This window comes from Stegodyphus dumicola, chromosome 1 (assembly GCF_044657685.1).
Source record: "Stegodyphus dumicola isolate Sdum_Otavi_A_Nest chromosome 1, ASM4465768v1".
Lineage (NCBI taxonomy): Eukaryota > Metazoa > Arthropoda > Arachnida > Araneae > Eresidae > Stegodyphus > Stegodyphus dumicola.
Genome location: NC_140768.1, coordinates 200711741 through 200725781, shown reverse-complemented (window position 1 = coordinate 200725781; position 14041 = coordinate 200711741). Strand labels below are relative to the sequence as shown.

General features: G+C 34.0%; 1 protein-coding gene across 1 annotated transcript in view; it reads left to right on the top strand.

The window, feature by feature from the left end:
- The first annotated feature begins 558 nt into the window (after positions 1 to 558).
- LOC118187792 (uncharacterized) overlaps positions 559 to 14041 on the top strand; it is a 31231-nt gene continuing 17748 nt past the window's right edge. Inside the window, exon 1 of the mRNA XM_035358067.2 lies at positions 559 to 842. Coding sequence (XP_035213958.1) covers positions 779 to 842 — 64 coding nt within the window. The 5' untranslated portion in view covers positions 559 to 778. The remainder of the gene's footprint in view (positions 843 to 14041) is intronic.

The following is a 14041-nucleotide window of genomic DNA, read 5'->3' as shown; positions in this document are numbered from 1 at the left end:
ATTCAAGCCTTTTATACTTCTTCCTCTATTTCCAGCTTCTGTAGAGAAGTTTCAGATCAGCGGATTTTAGGTGCCTTCCATTTCATAAAGACACTACATTGTTACAAATATCCACGCTTGTTCGGAATTTAAACCCGGATCCATCGGCGTATACAGTCATCTTTGCCAATCATCGTATTATCCGAAGCGTCAAATGCTTCTTTAAACGCATTTAAAAATGCTTTTACGAAGAATATTTACTATTAAAATTAAACCTAATTTCAACCAGCTCAAAGTAGCATAAATGATGTGTTAGAATCGAAAAGTGAACAATGTTAGCAGAAAAATTTTGACTATTCTCTTCACAAGTATTTGCGCATCCACTGTTGTATTGAACAAATTACGCTCACTGCTGAACAAAAGTTTAGCATTCCTTTTTAAGTTCGATTTGACGACACTTCTTACGCCCATAAAAGCAGCGAGAAAAAGAACGGAGTAATGTGTTTTATGACACTACTTGTGACAGAAAAAGAGATAATTCTTCTTCTCGAGTCTTCTTCGCAATTGGTTAAGTTATCATCGTCTTAACTGGCGATCTGAAGTCCACTACTGCAGGAACGATTGGCTTCGTATATTATCGTGCAGTTGACGCATCAGAGAGAAAGGTTCTGATGTATGCCAACAAGGAGCTAGTGTTGAATGCGGCTTGAATCTTTCGGGCCTGAGTACCAACAAGAAGCTAACTTTGAATGCGGCCTAAATACCAACAAGGAGCTAGTTTGAATGCGGCTACTGAACCATGAATTTAATATCTAGTTTGATGTTTTCAGAATTGATTTTGGCGGCTCTTAAAATCTGTGTTGGTAAGTGTCATATTATTCTTTTTAACATCTCGAGAAAGTGCTTAATTTTTTCATTACGCTAATTCTTTTTCTGTGATAATAAAAATTATTACCATTTCGTTTGTGGGAAACATTTGTCGGATTTACGCAAGTGAGAGGGGAGAAAAAAAAAAAAAAAATCAAAGCTTTTCTGTACTAAACAAGCAAGATTTATGCAGATGCGAACAGGACGTGTGCCTCGTCCCCCCTTTTTGGCAGTCGCCACACCTTTCTATACTATTTAAATATACCAAGTTTTAGTTTTATTTATTTATTATTTTCTTTTTAGTTCAAGATTTTGAAAGGTAAAATTAGAAGCATAAACAAAATTTTAAACTTCCTATTTAAATTTTTTACGGCTTTTTTCACATCTGAGACCTGTACTCTCATTTACAAACAATATCTTGAAGTTATTGTATGTTCCTATAATTTCTAAAGCATGGATAAGAAGTTTCTCTTTCATGATGCAAGAAACAATCAAAATGATTTTCTTTTTACAATGGAAAAAAAAACTGAATTTTTAATTCTATATTTTACTTACCAACTTGATTATTAGATCGATAAATAATTTAATTGCATTAATTTGGTCTTATCGTCGAAATATAATTAATTCAGTTTGAGTTTGTAATAAAAATAATTTTTACAACCTTCTCTTTTTCTAATTCCCTCAAAAAAATAATTATAATACCCTGGTTTAAAATGTATCAGCTTTATTTTGTAGCACGTAAACAGTGACAAAAAATGTACAAAAAGGCGAAATATTTTTTTTTTTTTTTGTTTTTTTGTTTAAATAAATTAAAATGAAAAAATGTAGATTTATTATGTTGTTTTATAAAATACTTTACATAATACTCATCAGGCTCAATGGTACCACACTGAAAAGAAGTAGAAGAGAGCTTTGCAAAATGCCCTGGACGGCTGTTTCGCCCTGTTCGTTTAGATAGATTGATTTTGCAAGATTTGCAAGATTTTTATTTTCTTAAATCGGATTCTAAATGAGTGCAAAAGTCTCCATGTGACCTTGAAGTATTAAATTTATGACAAAGTAATATTACAGTAAGTGTTTTTTCTTCAATTTGGCTCTTAATATTTAGAAAAACACTTTTTTTTCCCTTAAAATGTAGTAAATAAATGGTTATAGCCGAAAACATCGTGGCAAAAACACCGCGGACGAAAACGCCGTAGAAAAAACAAGATGGGAGAAAATAAAGCAAAGAAAAAACATCGCAGTTCTAAAATATCGTGGTACAAAATAGCGTCGTTGAAAACAAATCCGCTCAAAAACTTCGATGTTTAAAAACATCGTCGTCGAAAATATCGTGGTAAAAAATAAAGTGCCTACAAATCATCGTATGACGATAACATCACAGACATGAGTTTTAAGACTTTAATATTTATAAATGGATATTATAATGATTTGTGAGCACAAGATGGAAAGAAGGGTAATTTTTTTTCATGTTTTTTATTAACTAATAAATTTAAAGAAAAAAAAAACAGAACAAGAGATTAAAATAAAACAAGAAATAATTTTCACTACGAGAGTATCACATTAACAAAAGTGAAGAAAATAATCTCACAATTAACTTAGCAATTTTTTTATAGATAAGGTACTTATCTTTCTTTTTCTATTCTTTTTTAGATTATACTTTTCACGAAAAATTACCAGTAAAACTTTATAAAAAAAATAATTTATTAATGACCTTTGTTAGTTAACTATGTCAGTTTAAAATTCTATTAAGAGCTATAAGTTGCATTAATTTTCTCTGCTTAAGTTTCCATATTACATTTTCAGCAACTATTTATTAGTTAATAAAAATATTGAAGTAAAAATTATCCTTTGTTTTCGGCGGACACCAAACAAACATTAGTACTGAACATTTCTTTAAGGTCCCCACTTCTATTCGTCTGGACCCATGGATGGTCTTCATAGAGAAGTTTCCCTGGTGACTTTATATTTTATTTTTAGTATGTCAAAGCTATTATAATTTATTGCTTATGACAAACCCCACTTCAGTTCTGTGCGTAAGGGAAGATGCTTTCATGGAAGACTTCTTAAGGGAAATTGGCTTCTAAACATAATACGGATGGCGAAAGATTTGAACACAGGTCGAACTACCACTGATCAGCACTATTATCCGCTCGGCCATTGATAGACATCATAATTGTTAGTCTTAAAATAGTTTCGGGTGTAAAATGGAATCAAAAAACCAACAGACTGCACCACTTTTAAACCTTCGATGAGTTTTTATATTTTTCTGTTAGTGAATTAAATTGAAGACTTTAACAGTAAACTTTTCTTCTAAGTGTTAGATTCTAGGATGAAGTTTTCAGATTTCGGTAACTGAATATATCTTGAAAGGTTGTCATACATTTTTTTCCAGATTAAAAAGTGAATTATTTAAGGTAAACTTTCAGAATGTAACAATTTTGTCATATAGCCCTTTATATGAAATTATAGGGAATAATAAATCTTTAGAATCAGTTTGTTCCTAAAATTTTAGCTATTTTGTTTACTTCTTTTAATATATATATACATTTATTTTCTTTTAACTTTCTGCATCATACAATATCTAATTTATGTAGTTTATTCGCTAATTTTTTTTAAATATAAAATGTTTACGAGTAAAAAACATGTACGAAAATGTTGTGTTAAACACTATCCATCTTACCGAGATATGTTGCTCTACCCTGTGTAATACTTCTTTGGCGAAATGAAGCAACTCCAATGATGGAACACAGCAATAACTTTTATTTAACACTCAAAAATGGCGACATACAAACAAGAAGAGAAAACATATTCTAACATTTAAAAATAAATTACATTCTTTGTGCGAGAGTCGCACGTTGCACTCGAGTCTGGTTTCAAATATTGCCATTCACAAATACCTCAATGTTCATCTATTTAAATTATTTAAACTACAAGATTTTAATAATATGTAAAGCTGTTACAACCTCTCCCCCAACGGAGAGACTTTTACCGAAGGGAAAAGTTCTGTAAAAATTTGAAAGTTTATAAGCTCGGCTTGCTCAATTGCTTAAAGAGTAAAGGTAATTTCTCTTATAAATTTACAAATTTCAGGCCAAAGATTTTAAGTTTTAAATAAATACTTTTACACCACGTTTAAATAAAAAGAAATGGAGATCGTTCAAATACATCAGTTGAGCATACATTAAATAATAAAATAAGTTCTAAACGTGGTTACATACTCTTATTATATTAGTATATACTCTTATTATATATTTATATTACTTAATTCTACTCAGAACATCTACGTTCTTGTGCAAAGTTCCTTTGCGATGAATGATTAAAATTATAAGGTTGTAATAAGAGTGCCCAACGCATCAATCTAGAGTTACATTTGGCGTTGGATTGTAGCCAGACCAAAGGGTTATGATCAGTTTGAATCAAGAATTCTTGCTGACCATCCAGATAAAAATGTAATTTCTTGATAGCGTAGATGATAGCAGCGCACTCCTTTTCAGCAGTACGATAATTCTTTTCAAATTTAGTAAATTTTTTGCTTATATACAAGATAGGATGTTCATGTTGTTCATCATCTAATTGGCATAGTACTATACCCATGCCATTGTCTGAGGCATCGGTTTGTATAATAAACCTTTTATCAAAGTCGGGAGCATACAGAATTGGTTTCCTGCATAGCAACTCTTTTAAATTTTTAAAAGCTTTGTCACATACTTCAGACCATTGTATATTTCCTTTTTTTGTTACCCCCTTCAAAGCGTCCGTGAGGAGTGAAGCAATTTCTGAAAATCTCGGTATGTACTGGCGATAATACCCTACCAGTCCTAAGAAAGCACGTACTTCTGTTTTGGTTTTAGGTGTAGGATACTTCTTCACAGCCAGGATCTTTACTTCATCCGGGGTTCGTTGTCCTTGTCCCACGACATGGCCTAGGTATCTCACATGATCTTGTGCAAATTTACATTTTGATGGTTTTAGTCGTAAGTTTGCTTTCTGTATTCTCTCTAGAACAGAAGTTAGGTTTTTAAGGTGCTCTTCCCAGTTTTCTGAGTAAATGGCAATGTCATCCAGGTATGGTACAGCGAATCCTTCGCATCCAGCCAGGATTTTAGTCATAACTTTGCTAAAAAAATATGGGGCATTTTTTAATCCAAAGGGTAAACGTAGAGGCCTGAAACTTCCAAAACTAGTTACAAATGTTGCATATCTTTGGGCTCTTTCTGTTAACGGAATTTGCCAGTAGCCTCTAGATAAATCTGATAGGGTAATATATTTTGCTTTTGCTACAGTTTCGATACGTTCTTCAATATTAGGCAAAGGATAGTATTCAGTTTTGATAACAGCATTGAGTTTACGATAATCAATACAAGCCTAGGATCCTTTGATGAAGATTCTATCAAAATCATGGGAGATGTATAGTCCGATTCTCCCGGCTCTATAATTTTAAGATCGAGCATTTTCTGGATTTCCTTTTTGAGAATTTCAGTCTGTCGAGGTGACAGTCTGTATGGCTTTATTTGTATTGGTTCGTTATTTAATAGTTCAATATCGTCACAAACTAAGTTTGTTAGTCCAGGATTATTTGAAAAACAACCAGAATATTTCCAAAGAATCTTTCGCAAATCTTCTATTTGCTCGGGTTTCAACCTTTTATCGAGTTCATTCTCCTCTATGATGTCCGAGAAATTTAATATACTTGGATTGGAAGGTAAATGAGGAATGTTCATTTCTAAGTCTCCTTCCACTTCAGTTATCATATTAATCATTTCTGGTCTTTTGTAATATGGTTTAAGCATGTTAATGTGATATACTTGATTTGGCTCATTTTGTTCCTCGAAACTTACAATATAATTGGTTTCTGAAATTTTCTGCTCTATTTTTCCAGGTCCTTTCCATTGTACTTCTAGTTTACTTTGACGATTCGTTGATAAAACAAGAACTAAATCTCCTCTAGTAAAGTCTTTTCACTGCGTTTCGATCGTACCATGTTTTCCACCGTTGTTGAGCTTCTTTCATGTTTTCCACGGCAAGTTCTTGGCATTTCTTCATTCGATTAATAAGTTCGAAAACGTAACTGACAACATTATGACTTTCTTCAATCGGTTCTAGCCACTGCTCATAAAGTAAAGTGACTGGCGTTCGTAGGTTTTTGCCATGAACTAATTCTGCTGGTGTAAAACCAGTGCTTTCGTGTGTGACTGTTCTGAGAGCAAAAAGAACTGATGGTAGATAATTCTCCCAATCAGAAGTAGCTCTTATGCATACGACTCTTAACACCCTTTTTAGCGTTCTATGGAATCGCTCAACGGGATTACTCTGCGAATGATACACAGAGCTTCTTACATGTTTAATTCCGAAACGCTCCAAAAATTCCTCTGTCAAAGCACTGACGAAAGAGGTCCCCTGATCTGTTTGGATCACTTTTGGGAAACCCATACGACTGAAAACCTGTAAGAAAGCATCAATCACAGATGGCGAAGAAATGTCTGTCACCGCAACAGCATCTGGATATTTGGACGACATACACAGAGCTGTAATAATATATTTTTTTCCAGTCTTTGAAATAGGTAGCGGACCAACAGCATCGACATTTATTTTAGTGAATATTTCGGAAATTACTGGTACTAATGTCATTGGAGCCTTCTTTTTGTCATTTCCTTTTCCAGCGCGCTGACAAGCATCGCAGGTTCTTACAAAATCTTCAGTTTCTTTGTAACACCTCGTCCAATAAAAATATCTAGCAAATCTGTCTTTGGTCTTTTTGACACCCAAATGACCAGAAGTTCCTTCGTGGCACATCTTTATAATTGACAACTTGAGTTTTTCAGGTATAACTACAAGCTGTCTTTCAAAGCCCATTTTATCAGTTGTTTTTTTAACTAAAAGCTCTTTTCTTGTCAGACTATAGTTTTCATTTTTGCATGTACCTTCTCTAACTTCTTGGATGATTTTAGACAGTTCCTTATCAGTAAGCTGAAGTCGTGCAACTTCTTCTGAGTCAATTTTTACCAGTTTCATGAGAGCTTCATCTTCCGTATTTAGTTCCGGTAAATTATCTTCTTCTTCAAAAACATCTCTGGATGCTTTATTTTCTTCCTTCATCGGTTCCAAGATCTGCTCTTCAGCTATTTTTGTTTTCCTTTGAGCTCTAGTAGAAACGGCATTAAAATGGTACCACTAAGTTTACGTTCAAGTGATAAACTAATAAAATAAGGCAGTTCAGTGTTAACAGGAAGTAATAACCTGATATCACTAATATTATGTTCAGTGATGAACTAATAAAATAAGACAATTCAATATCAACAGGAAGTTACGTTCAGTGATGAACTAATACAATAACGCAATTCAATATCAACAGGAAGTTACGTTCAGTGATGAACTAATAAAATAAGGCAATTTAATATCAACAGGAAGTAATAATCTGGCATCACTAATATTACGTTCAGTGATGAACTAATAAAATAAAAATACGCACGATTATTCGATCTCGGTCGGTGCCTCCAAAATAATTAAGAATGTAATACTTCTTTGGCGAAATGAAGCAACTCCAATGATGGAACACAGCAATAACTTTTATTTAACACTCAAAAATGGCGACATACAAACAGGAAGAGAAAACATATTCTAACATTTAAAAATAAATTACATTCTTTGTGCGAGAGTCGCACGTTGCACTCGAGTCTGGTTTCAAATATTGCCATTCACAAATACCTCAATGTTCATCTATTTAAATTATTTAAACTACAAGATTTTAATAATATGTAAAGCTGTTACACCTGTCAGATCATTCATCATCCTCTACCCGCTTCTGGAAATGTTAGGAAATCTAGCAGCTGAGTGGTTGAAACCGCTGAAGTTCAACGTACATTGCAATCTTAGGATTTACTCAAATTTGCAACATAAATTGGAGCCAAATCCTTTCAATCCTTTAGATATCCTTTCAATTTAAGCAGACAGCCCAAGCCATATTCAACCATATTCTTCTGAACCACCAATGGCTGAGAGGTAAAGTCGCTGAATACTGGTATCCCGACCCGGGCTCGATTCCAGGCAAACGAGCCGGCTGTATGGACTCTCGTAGATTTCCTCATGTGCAGCGTGGACACGATCCAGTTCCCCCCCCCAATAAGTTCTCCACGAAGGCATCCATCCGTCCAGGCATATAGGCCTACGTACTTTCTCATAATCAAATATGTCCTTTACTACATTAAGCTAATCGAATCTAACCTGAAATGAATACTTCTGATAATTATTTTCAATCTTACGATAGAAGATCTTAATGAAGATCTAATTTAAGTCACAAATCTTCTATTGAGTTTGCGATAGACGGGCTTCGTGCTCCCAGCTCTTAACGGAAGGACAAATTTATTTACAAATTGCAGAAGTATATTGAGCATTGTGGTAACTATTTCAAAATATAATGTACTCAATCTTAAAAATTTTTATGCTTATTTAAAATTTTAATAGTACAATAAAACATCAATTATGTTGAATTGATTAGATATTGATGAAGATTCCACGAGAAGACTGACAAGAAGATCCAGATGCAGTGAGCGAAATTCTTCAAAATCTTTCAGCTTTCCCCCTAGCGTTAGATAATTTACTTCGTAAATCTCTGAGATAATCCTCGTAAATCATAGCCACTAAACATGTATTAATCTATTCGATTCGCACTGCCTGTTGCAGATTTCTTTTTTGTATTTATTCTTCTTCAATTTTTGGGCCTGGGTTCACAATTCTGTCTTCTGACTATATTGCACTTAATTATAGCATATGAAAGCCAAAATCTTGATTTATAAAAGACGAGTAAGAAACTATCAATAAAGTTATTATTATTTAAAAAAATCTGAAATTTTTTCAGATTTTAAATTACGTCCAAAGGGGCGGCGTTTTTTTAACGTTTTGTGTGTTACCTTTATTTATTAAATATCATGTTCTTTGCACTTAAACCATAAAATTTAGTTCAATAGCAATGTCGCAAAATAATTTTAAAATGAGCATATCTTGAGAATTTCCGATACACAGTTCGACGCGCTGGAGATAAAAAGGTCCCCCCCCCGTAGAGTGTTGCCATTGCTCGCTTTTAAATCGTTGAGTTTGTTACTCAAAAATTCGTTAAAGTTTTGCAAAATATGAAATCGATCATAAAACAAATTCCAAATTTCAAATTTGGGATTTCAGATACCCATATTCGCAGTAGGATTACGTCATTCAAAATTGGATGTCTCTAGATACCGTTGTTTTATCACAATGCGAGAAATATACATACATTTATACAGAATTTTCATTATTTAATTTCTTCAAATATAATGCAGGGCTCTAACATTTTATGGCAACAGTTTGAAAAGTGAACCAACATTTATAGGAGTCCAACGCAAAATGCCAAAACGAAAGTAATAGTCCTTCGGGAATCAAATCCCTTTGGACTAATTATTATCAATTTTTAAAAAAGAGGGGATTATTACGGAATACGTGCGGTTTTCATAATATGAAATAATGATCTTTATGAGTACAACATCTCCCCTGCCCGATTTGCTAGAAAATACTATTTATTGTCGGAGTGAAATAGTTAATACGTAAAAAAAATTTATATTTAATTAAAATAAGTGACGTAATGATCGATAATAAACAGAGAAGTAATTTGATTGCAGAGCAAAATGGCAAAATTCGTGGCTTTGTCGTTGAAAAAGCAGTAAAATTTCAGGAAACTTCTTCTACCTGGAATTTGCATTAACAATTTTTTGAAGCTGTGACTATACAGCTATATATTATACTGTATATATTTTTTAATGGAAACTTTGCGTTTAATGGAAACTTTTAATGGTGCGTTTCGTCGCACCACGCCGAAACTGCGAATCTGCGAAATCATCGCTTCGAGAAAAACATATTTGAATGTTGCGCATGGGTTTGATTTTAAGAAAAATTTAGTTATGATTTTTGCAAAATAAAGAAAAATTTAGTTATGATTTTTGCAAAATAATTCTGATGGATTCATATCATCTGCAAAATATCCAAAATTCATTTAGAAAATAAATATGGCAATAACAAAAGATATAGATTAATAGTTTGAGCTTGGCGATGGTCATTTATAAATTACTGAAGTTTTATAAATACAAATCAACGCCGTTATATGACATCAAGATTTACATTTTGAAGGAACATACAGTACATGAAATCCGCACAGTTTTTCATTAAGTCATACGTTTTTAAATTTACAAAAGCGGTCATTTACTATCGAAATTATATAGAGACAATGATATAATATATATATATATATATATAAATTTTGAAAGCTTTTAGATTTTATACTACGGCAAAAGGGGCGTTTTTAACGTTTTTAACGTTTTGTGTGTTAAATTAAATCCAACAGCAATATCGCAAAATATTTTAAAGAGCATATTTTTAGAATTTCTGATACACAGTCTCGCGTGCTGGAGATAAAAATTTTACCCCCCCCCCCCCGCACAGTGTTGCCATTCTCGCTTTGAAATCTTTGAGTTTCTTAATCAAAAACTCATAAATGCTTTACAAAATATGAAATTAGACAAACAAATTTCAAATTCCAAATTAGGGCTTCCAGATGGCCATATTCGGATCTAGACGTACGTTATTCAAAATTGGATGGTTCTAGGTATCGTTGTTTTATCAAAATGCGAGAAATACACGTACATTTATGCAGATTCTTCATTATTTAATTTCTTTAAATATAACACAGGGTTCTAATATTTGGTGGCAACAATTTCCAAAGTGATTCACTGCTTATAGCAAATCGACGCAAAATGCCAAAACGAAATTAATAGGCCTTCTGAGCAAACGCTTCTTTGGGCTAAAAACAAAACAGAGAGAGATTTTCTATCATTTTTAAAACGATATTTTCCAGTGTCCAGTGATTCAGAGGTTTAGCAAAAACTGAAGACATATTCAGAGTTCAAAACTGTGCTTTAGATTTTGAAATAGCATTACTCTGCAGCATACGTTTGGTATAAATTCTAACGAAAGGTAACACTGAAGTTACTTAAATATGGAAAACAATCTAACAACTGCAGCAGAAATTTAAAAAAATAAATAAATAAATAAATAAATAAGAGAAATTTTCAAGTTTTCGGATTTTCCCTTTATTCGTGTTTTATTTAGTTGCAAGAAGATAGAAAATCTATTTGCAAAAAGACAGAAAATCTCCTAACATTTGTGACATTTTACAGGATAAATTACCTCCGAGATAAAACCAGCGCCTTAATAATAAGCAGTTTATTTGAAACAATAATTATTTTAAATATGATATCCAAGTCCAACCCACTTATTTCGATTAACTGAGGCTGTTCTGTACACCAGTTTGACTAATTAAAAATATATCTAGTCGGCAATTTTTATGAATATTTTCACTACAGTTATAAGTAATAAAAGACGATACTTACACAATACATTAGATATTCAATTGCAGTGTAGGGTTTATATTTAATTTAACTAACATTTATTTTAAGTTTAAACTATCTTTCCTGTCAAGCCTTACTTTCCCCTGGAACTGCCAATGCCAGAATATGTAAATTTGAGTAGAACGCGCAAGCATTCAAATTATCAGCGGAAGTATTCTGATTTAAATAGAAGGAAACGAGTTCGGAGAGAGTTATTCTTACTTAGCGAGCGCGGAGGTAGAAATCGAGAATTGAATAACCCCGCGTTGCGGCCTATGTGCTTGGCGGGAAGTAGTTGCAATTGTTCCAGTGAGCTTCAAGTCTGCTGAATTAGCGGCGGTATTTGTAAAACGCGGTGAGTTAGTTATTTTAGAGAGCCTCGTAGTTAGAATCTTGTCTTTATTTTCTTTTCAGGTTATTATTTTTATTTTGACTGCCTAGTTGGCACAGTTTGTAAGCGTCAAGAGGACGCAATTGTAATTTAGTACGTTGAATAAAAAGGGACTTAAACCCTTTACAAGACTCTGTGGTTTATACAAGCTTTCACAGTCACCTCTTGGTTGCGTGCAAGTTAGAGGCGCGCAACGTTATATTGGCGCCCGAACAATTATCGAACTGAAATGGCCGAAAACTGGATGGAAGCCGCTGGACAACACCAAGAAATGACAACGCAGTTAGAAGGATTTGGATACCTGGTCCAGACTTTGAGAGCATCAATCAAGCCAAACGTCTATTTCGACGGAAAAAATTCGGTGTCCGTATTTTTAGAAGGTATAGAAAACCACTTTCAGCTCTATCCTGTGCCTGAAAGACAAAAAGTTGCTATCGCCACATCAGCACTAAGAGGACAGGCCGCGCTATGGTGGAAAAATATAGGCAAATTTCTTCTAGGTGAATTTGGAAGCCCGACGTATACATTTGAAAATTTCAAAAAATCGTTAGTAAAGGCCTTCCCCATAGTGAAAGATCGCGCACGGCTGGAAGCCGAGCTATATAGTTTTTATCAACGGGATACAGCACAATTGACGGACTTTATTTTACGAAAAATCAAGCTAACGGATATACTGTATGGCAAGAAACCCGATGCGGAGATTATTGAAATAATATTACCAAGATTGTTACCCGCTGTCCAAGATTACTTTGAAATTAGAAACCCAAGAACATTGCAGGAACTCTTCGAATTGGCGGTGAAGTTTCAAAATCGCAGAATCGCGGAAAGAGCGAGAGGGGAAACATATTCTCAACATACCCGAAGGAAGGAGGAAACCAGAAATGGAAATCGCTCATATGGGGGAAAGAACTATCAAGCTAACGCATCGAAACTCGAAGGTCAAGGCCCAAAAAGAAAATTTGAAAATAAGCATCCGCGTACCCAGAAGACACAGATTGAAAGGAAAGCTTTAAACGACTAGAGGGGCCTGTGAAAGGGAGGGTCCAGACCCCGGAAGTTTTAGAAAAACCCTCAAATAGACATCTAAATACAGTCATCGTAAAAAACTCACAGCTACCAATTATACAAGTCCTGGTTGGCGATGTACCAGTAGAAGCCCTCATCGATACAGGGGCAGAAGGAAATTTCATGAGTGAAAAGTTCTTCAAAAAGAATTTTTATAGGATACGACTATTCAAAACCAGAAATACGGAAATTATAGCGGCGCAAGGAAAAACATGTCACTGCATCGGGAAAGTATCATTAAACATACAGGTAAAAGAGGAAAATCTCAAAGTATTAATTTTTGTGGTGAAACACCTCCAACACTCTCTTATTTTAGGTATGGACTTTTTAAGGGCCGCGAGGGCCAAATTAAATTTTCAAGATAGTTCCGTGGTGCTGGAGATGGACCAGAGGGTGGTGGAACCGGTGGAGACACCTGAATTGGACCTTAGCCATTTGAATGACCAGGAAAGTAAAGCAATACAGCAAGTGGTGAGTAATTTTTCTCATTTGTTTTCAGAAAAACCGGAAAACTGTCAGATCGTGACTCACAAGATTCAATTAAATGCCGAAAAACCTTGTAGGACTAAACCGTATCGCTATGATAAACAAAAAGACTTAATCATTGAAGAACATATTCAGGAGATGTTAAAGAATAAAATAATAACGCCCATAAATAGTGAATACGCGAGTCCAGTCGTACTATGTAGGAAAAAGAACGAGTTTCCTCCTTCGAATAAAAGGGCTTGGAGGTTTGCTATCGATTATAGAAAACTAAATAGCATAACTAAATTCCCAGTTTACCCTTTGCCGGTTATAGACGAGATCATTAGACAGATCAAATCGACGAGATATATGTCTACTTTGGACTTAACGTCTGGCTACTATCAAATAGCTATGAGACCCGAAGATATACATAAAACCGCGTTTATAACAAAATCGGGCACTTATGCATTTTTACGCATGCCTTTTGGGTTGTGTGGGGCCCCATCAACATTCCAGAGAGCTATGGACATTGTTCTAAAGCCTGTCCTAGGAAAATCAACTTTAATTTATCTAGATGATATAATTATAACGAGTAGTACGTTGGAACAACACATTAGGGACCTCGAACAAGTTTTTAAATTATTAAAAGAGGCCGGTCTTACAATTAACGCCTCAAAATGCAAGTTCGCAACTAAAGAACTTAAATATCTCGGTTATAAAATTTCGCAAAAGGGTATAGAAACGCAAGATTCAAAAATAAAAGCTATTAAGAATTTCCCACCGCCCAACACCGCCAAGAAACTTTCGTCTTTCCTTGGACTATGTTCTTACTATCGATCTTTCATAAAAGATTTCGCTAATATTG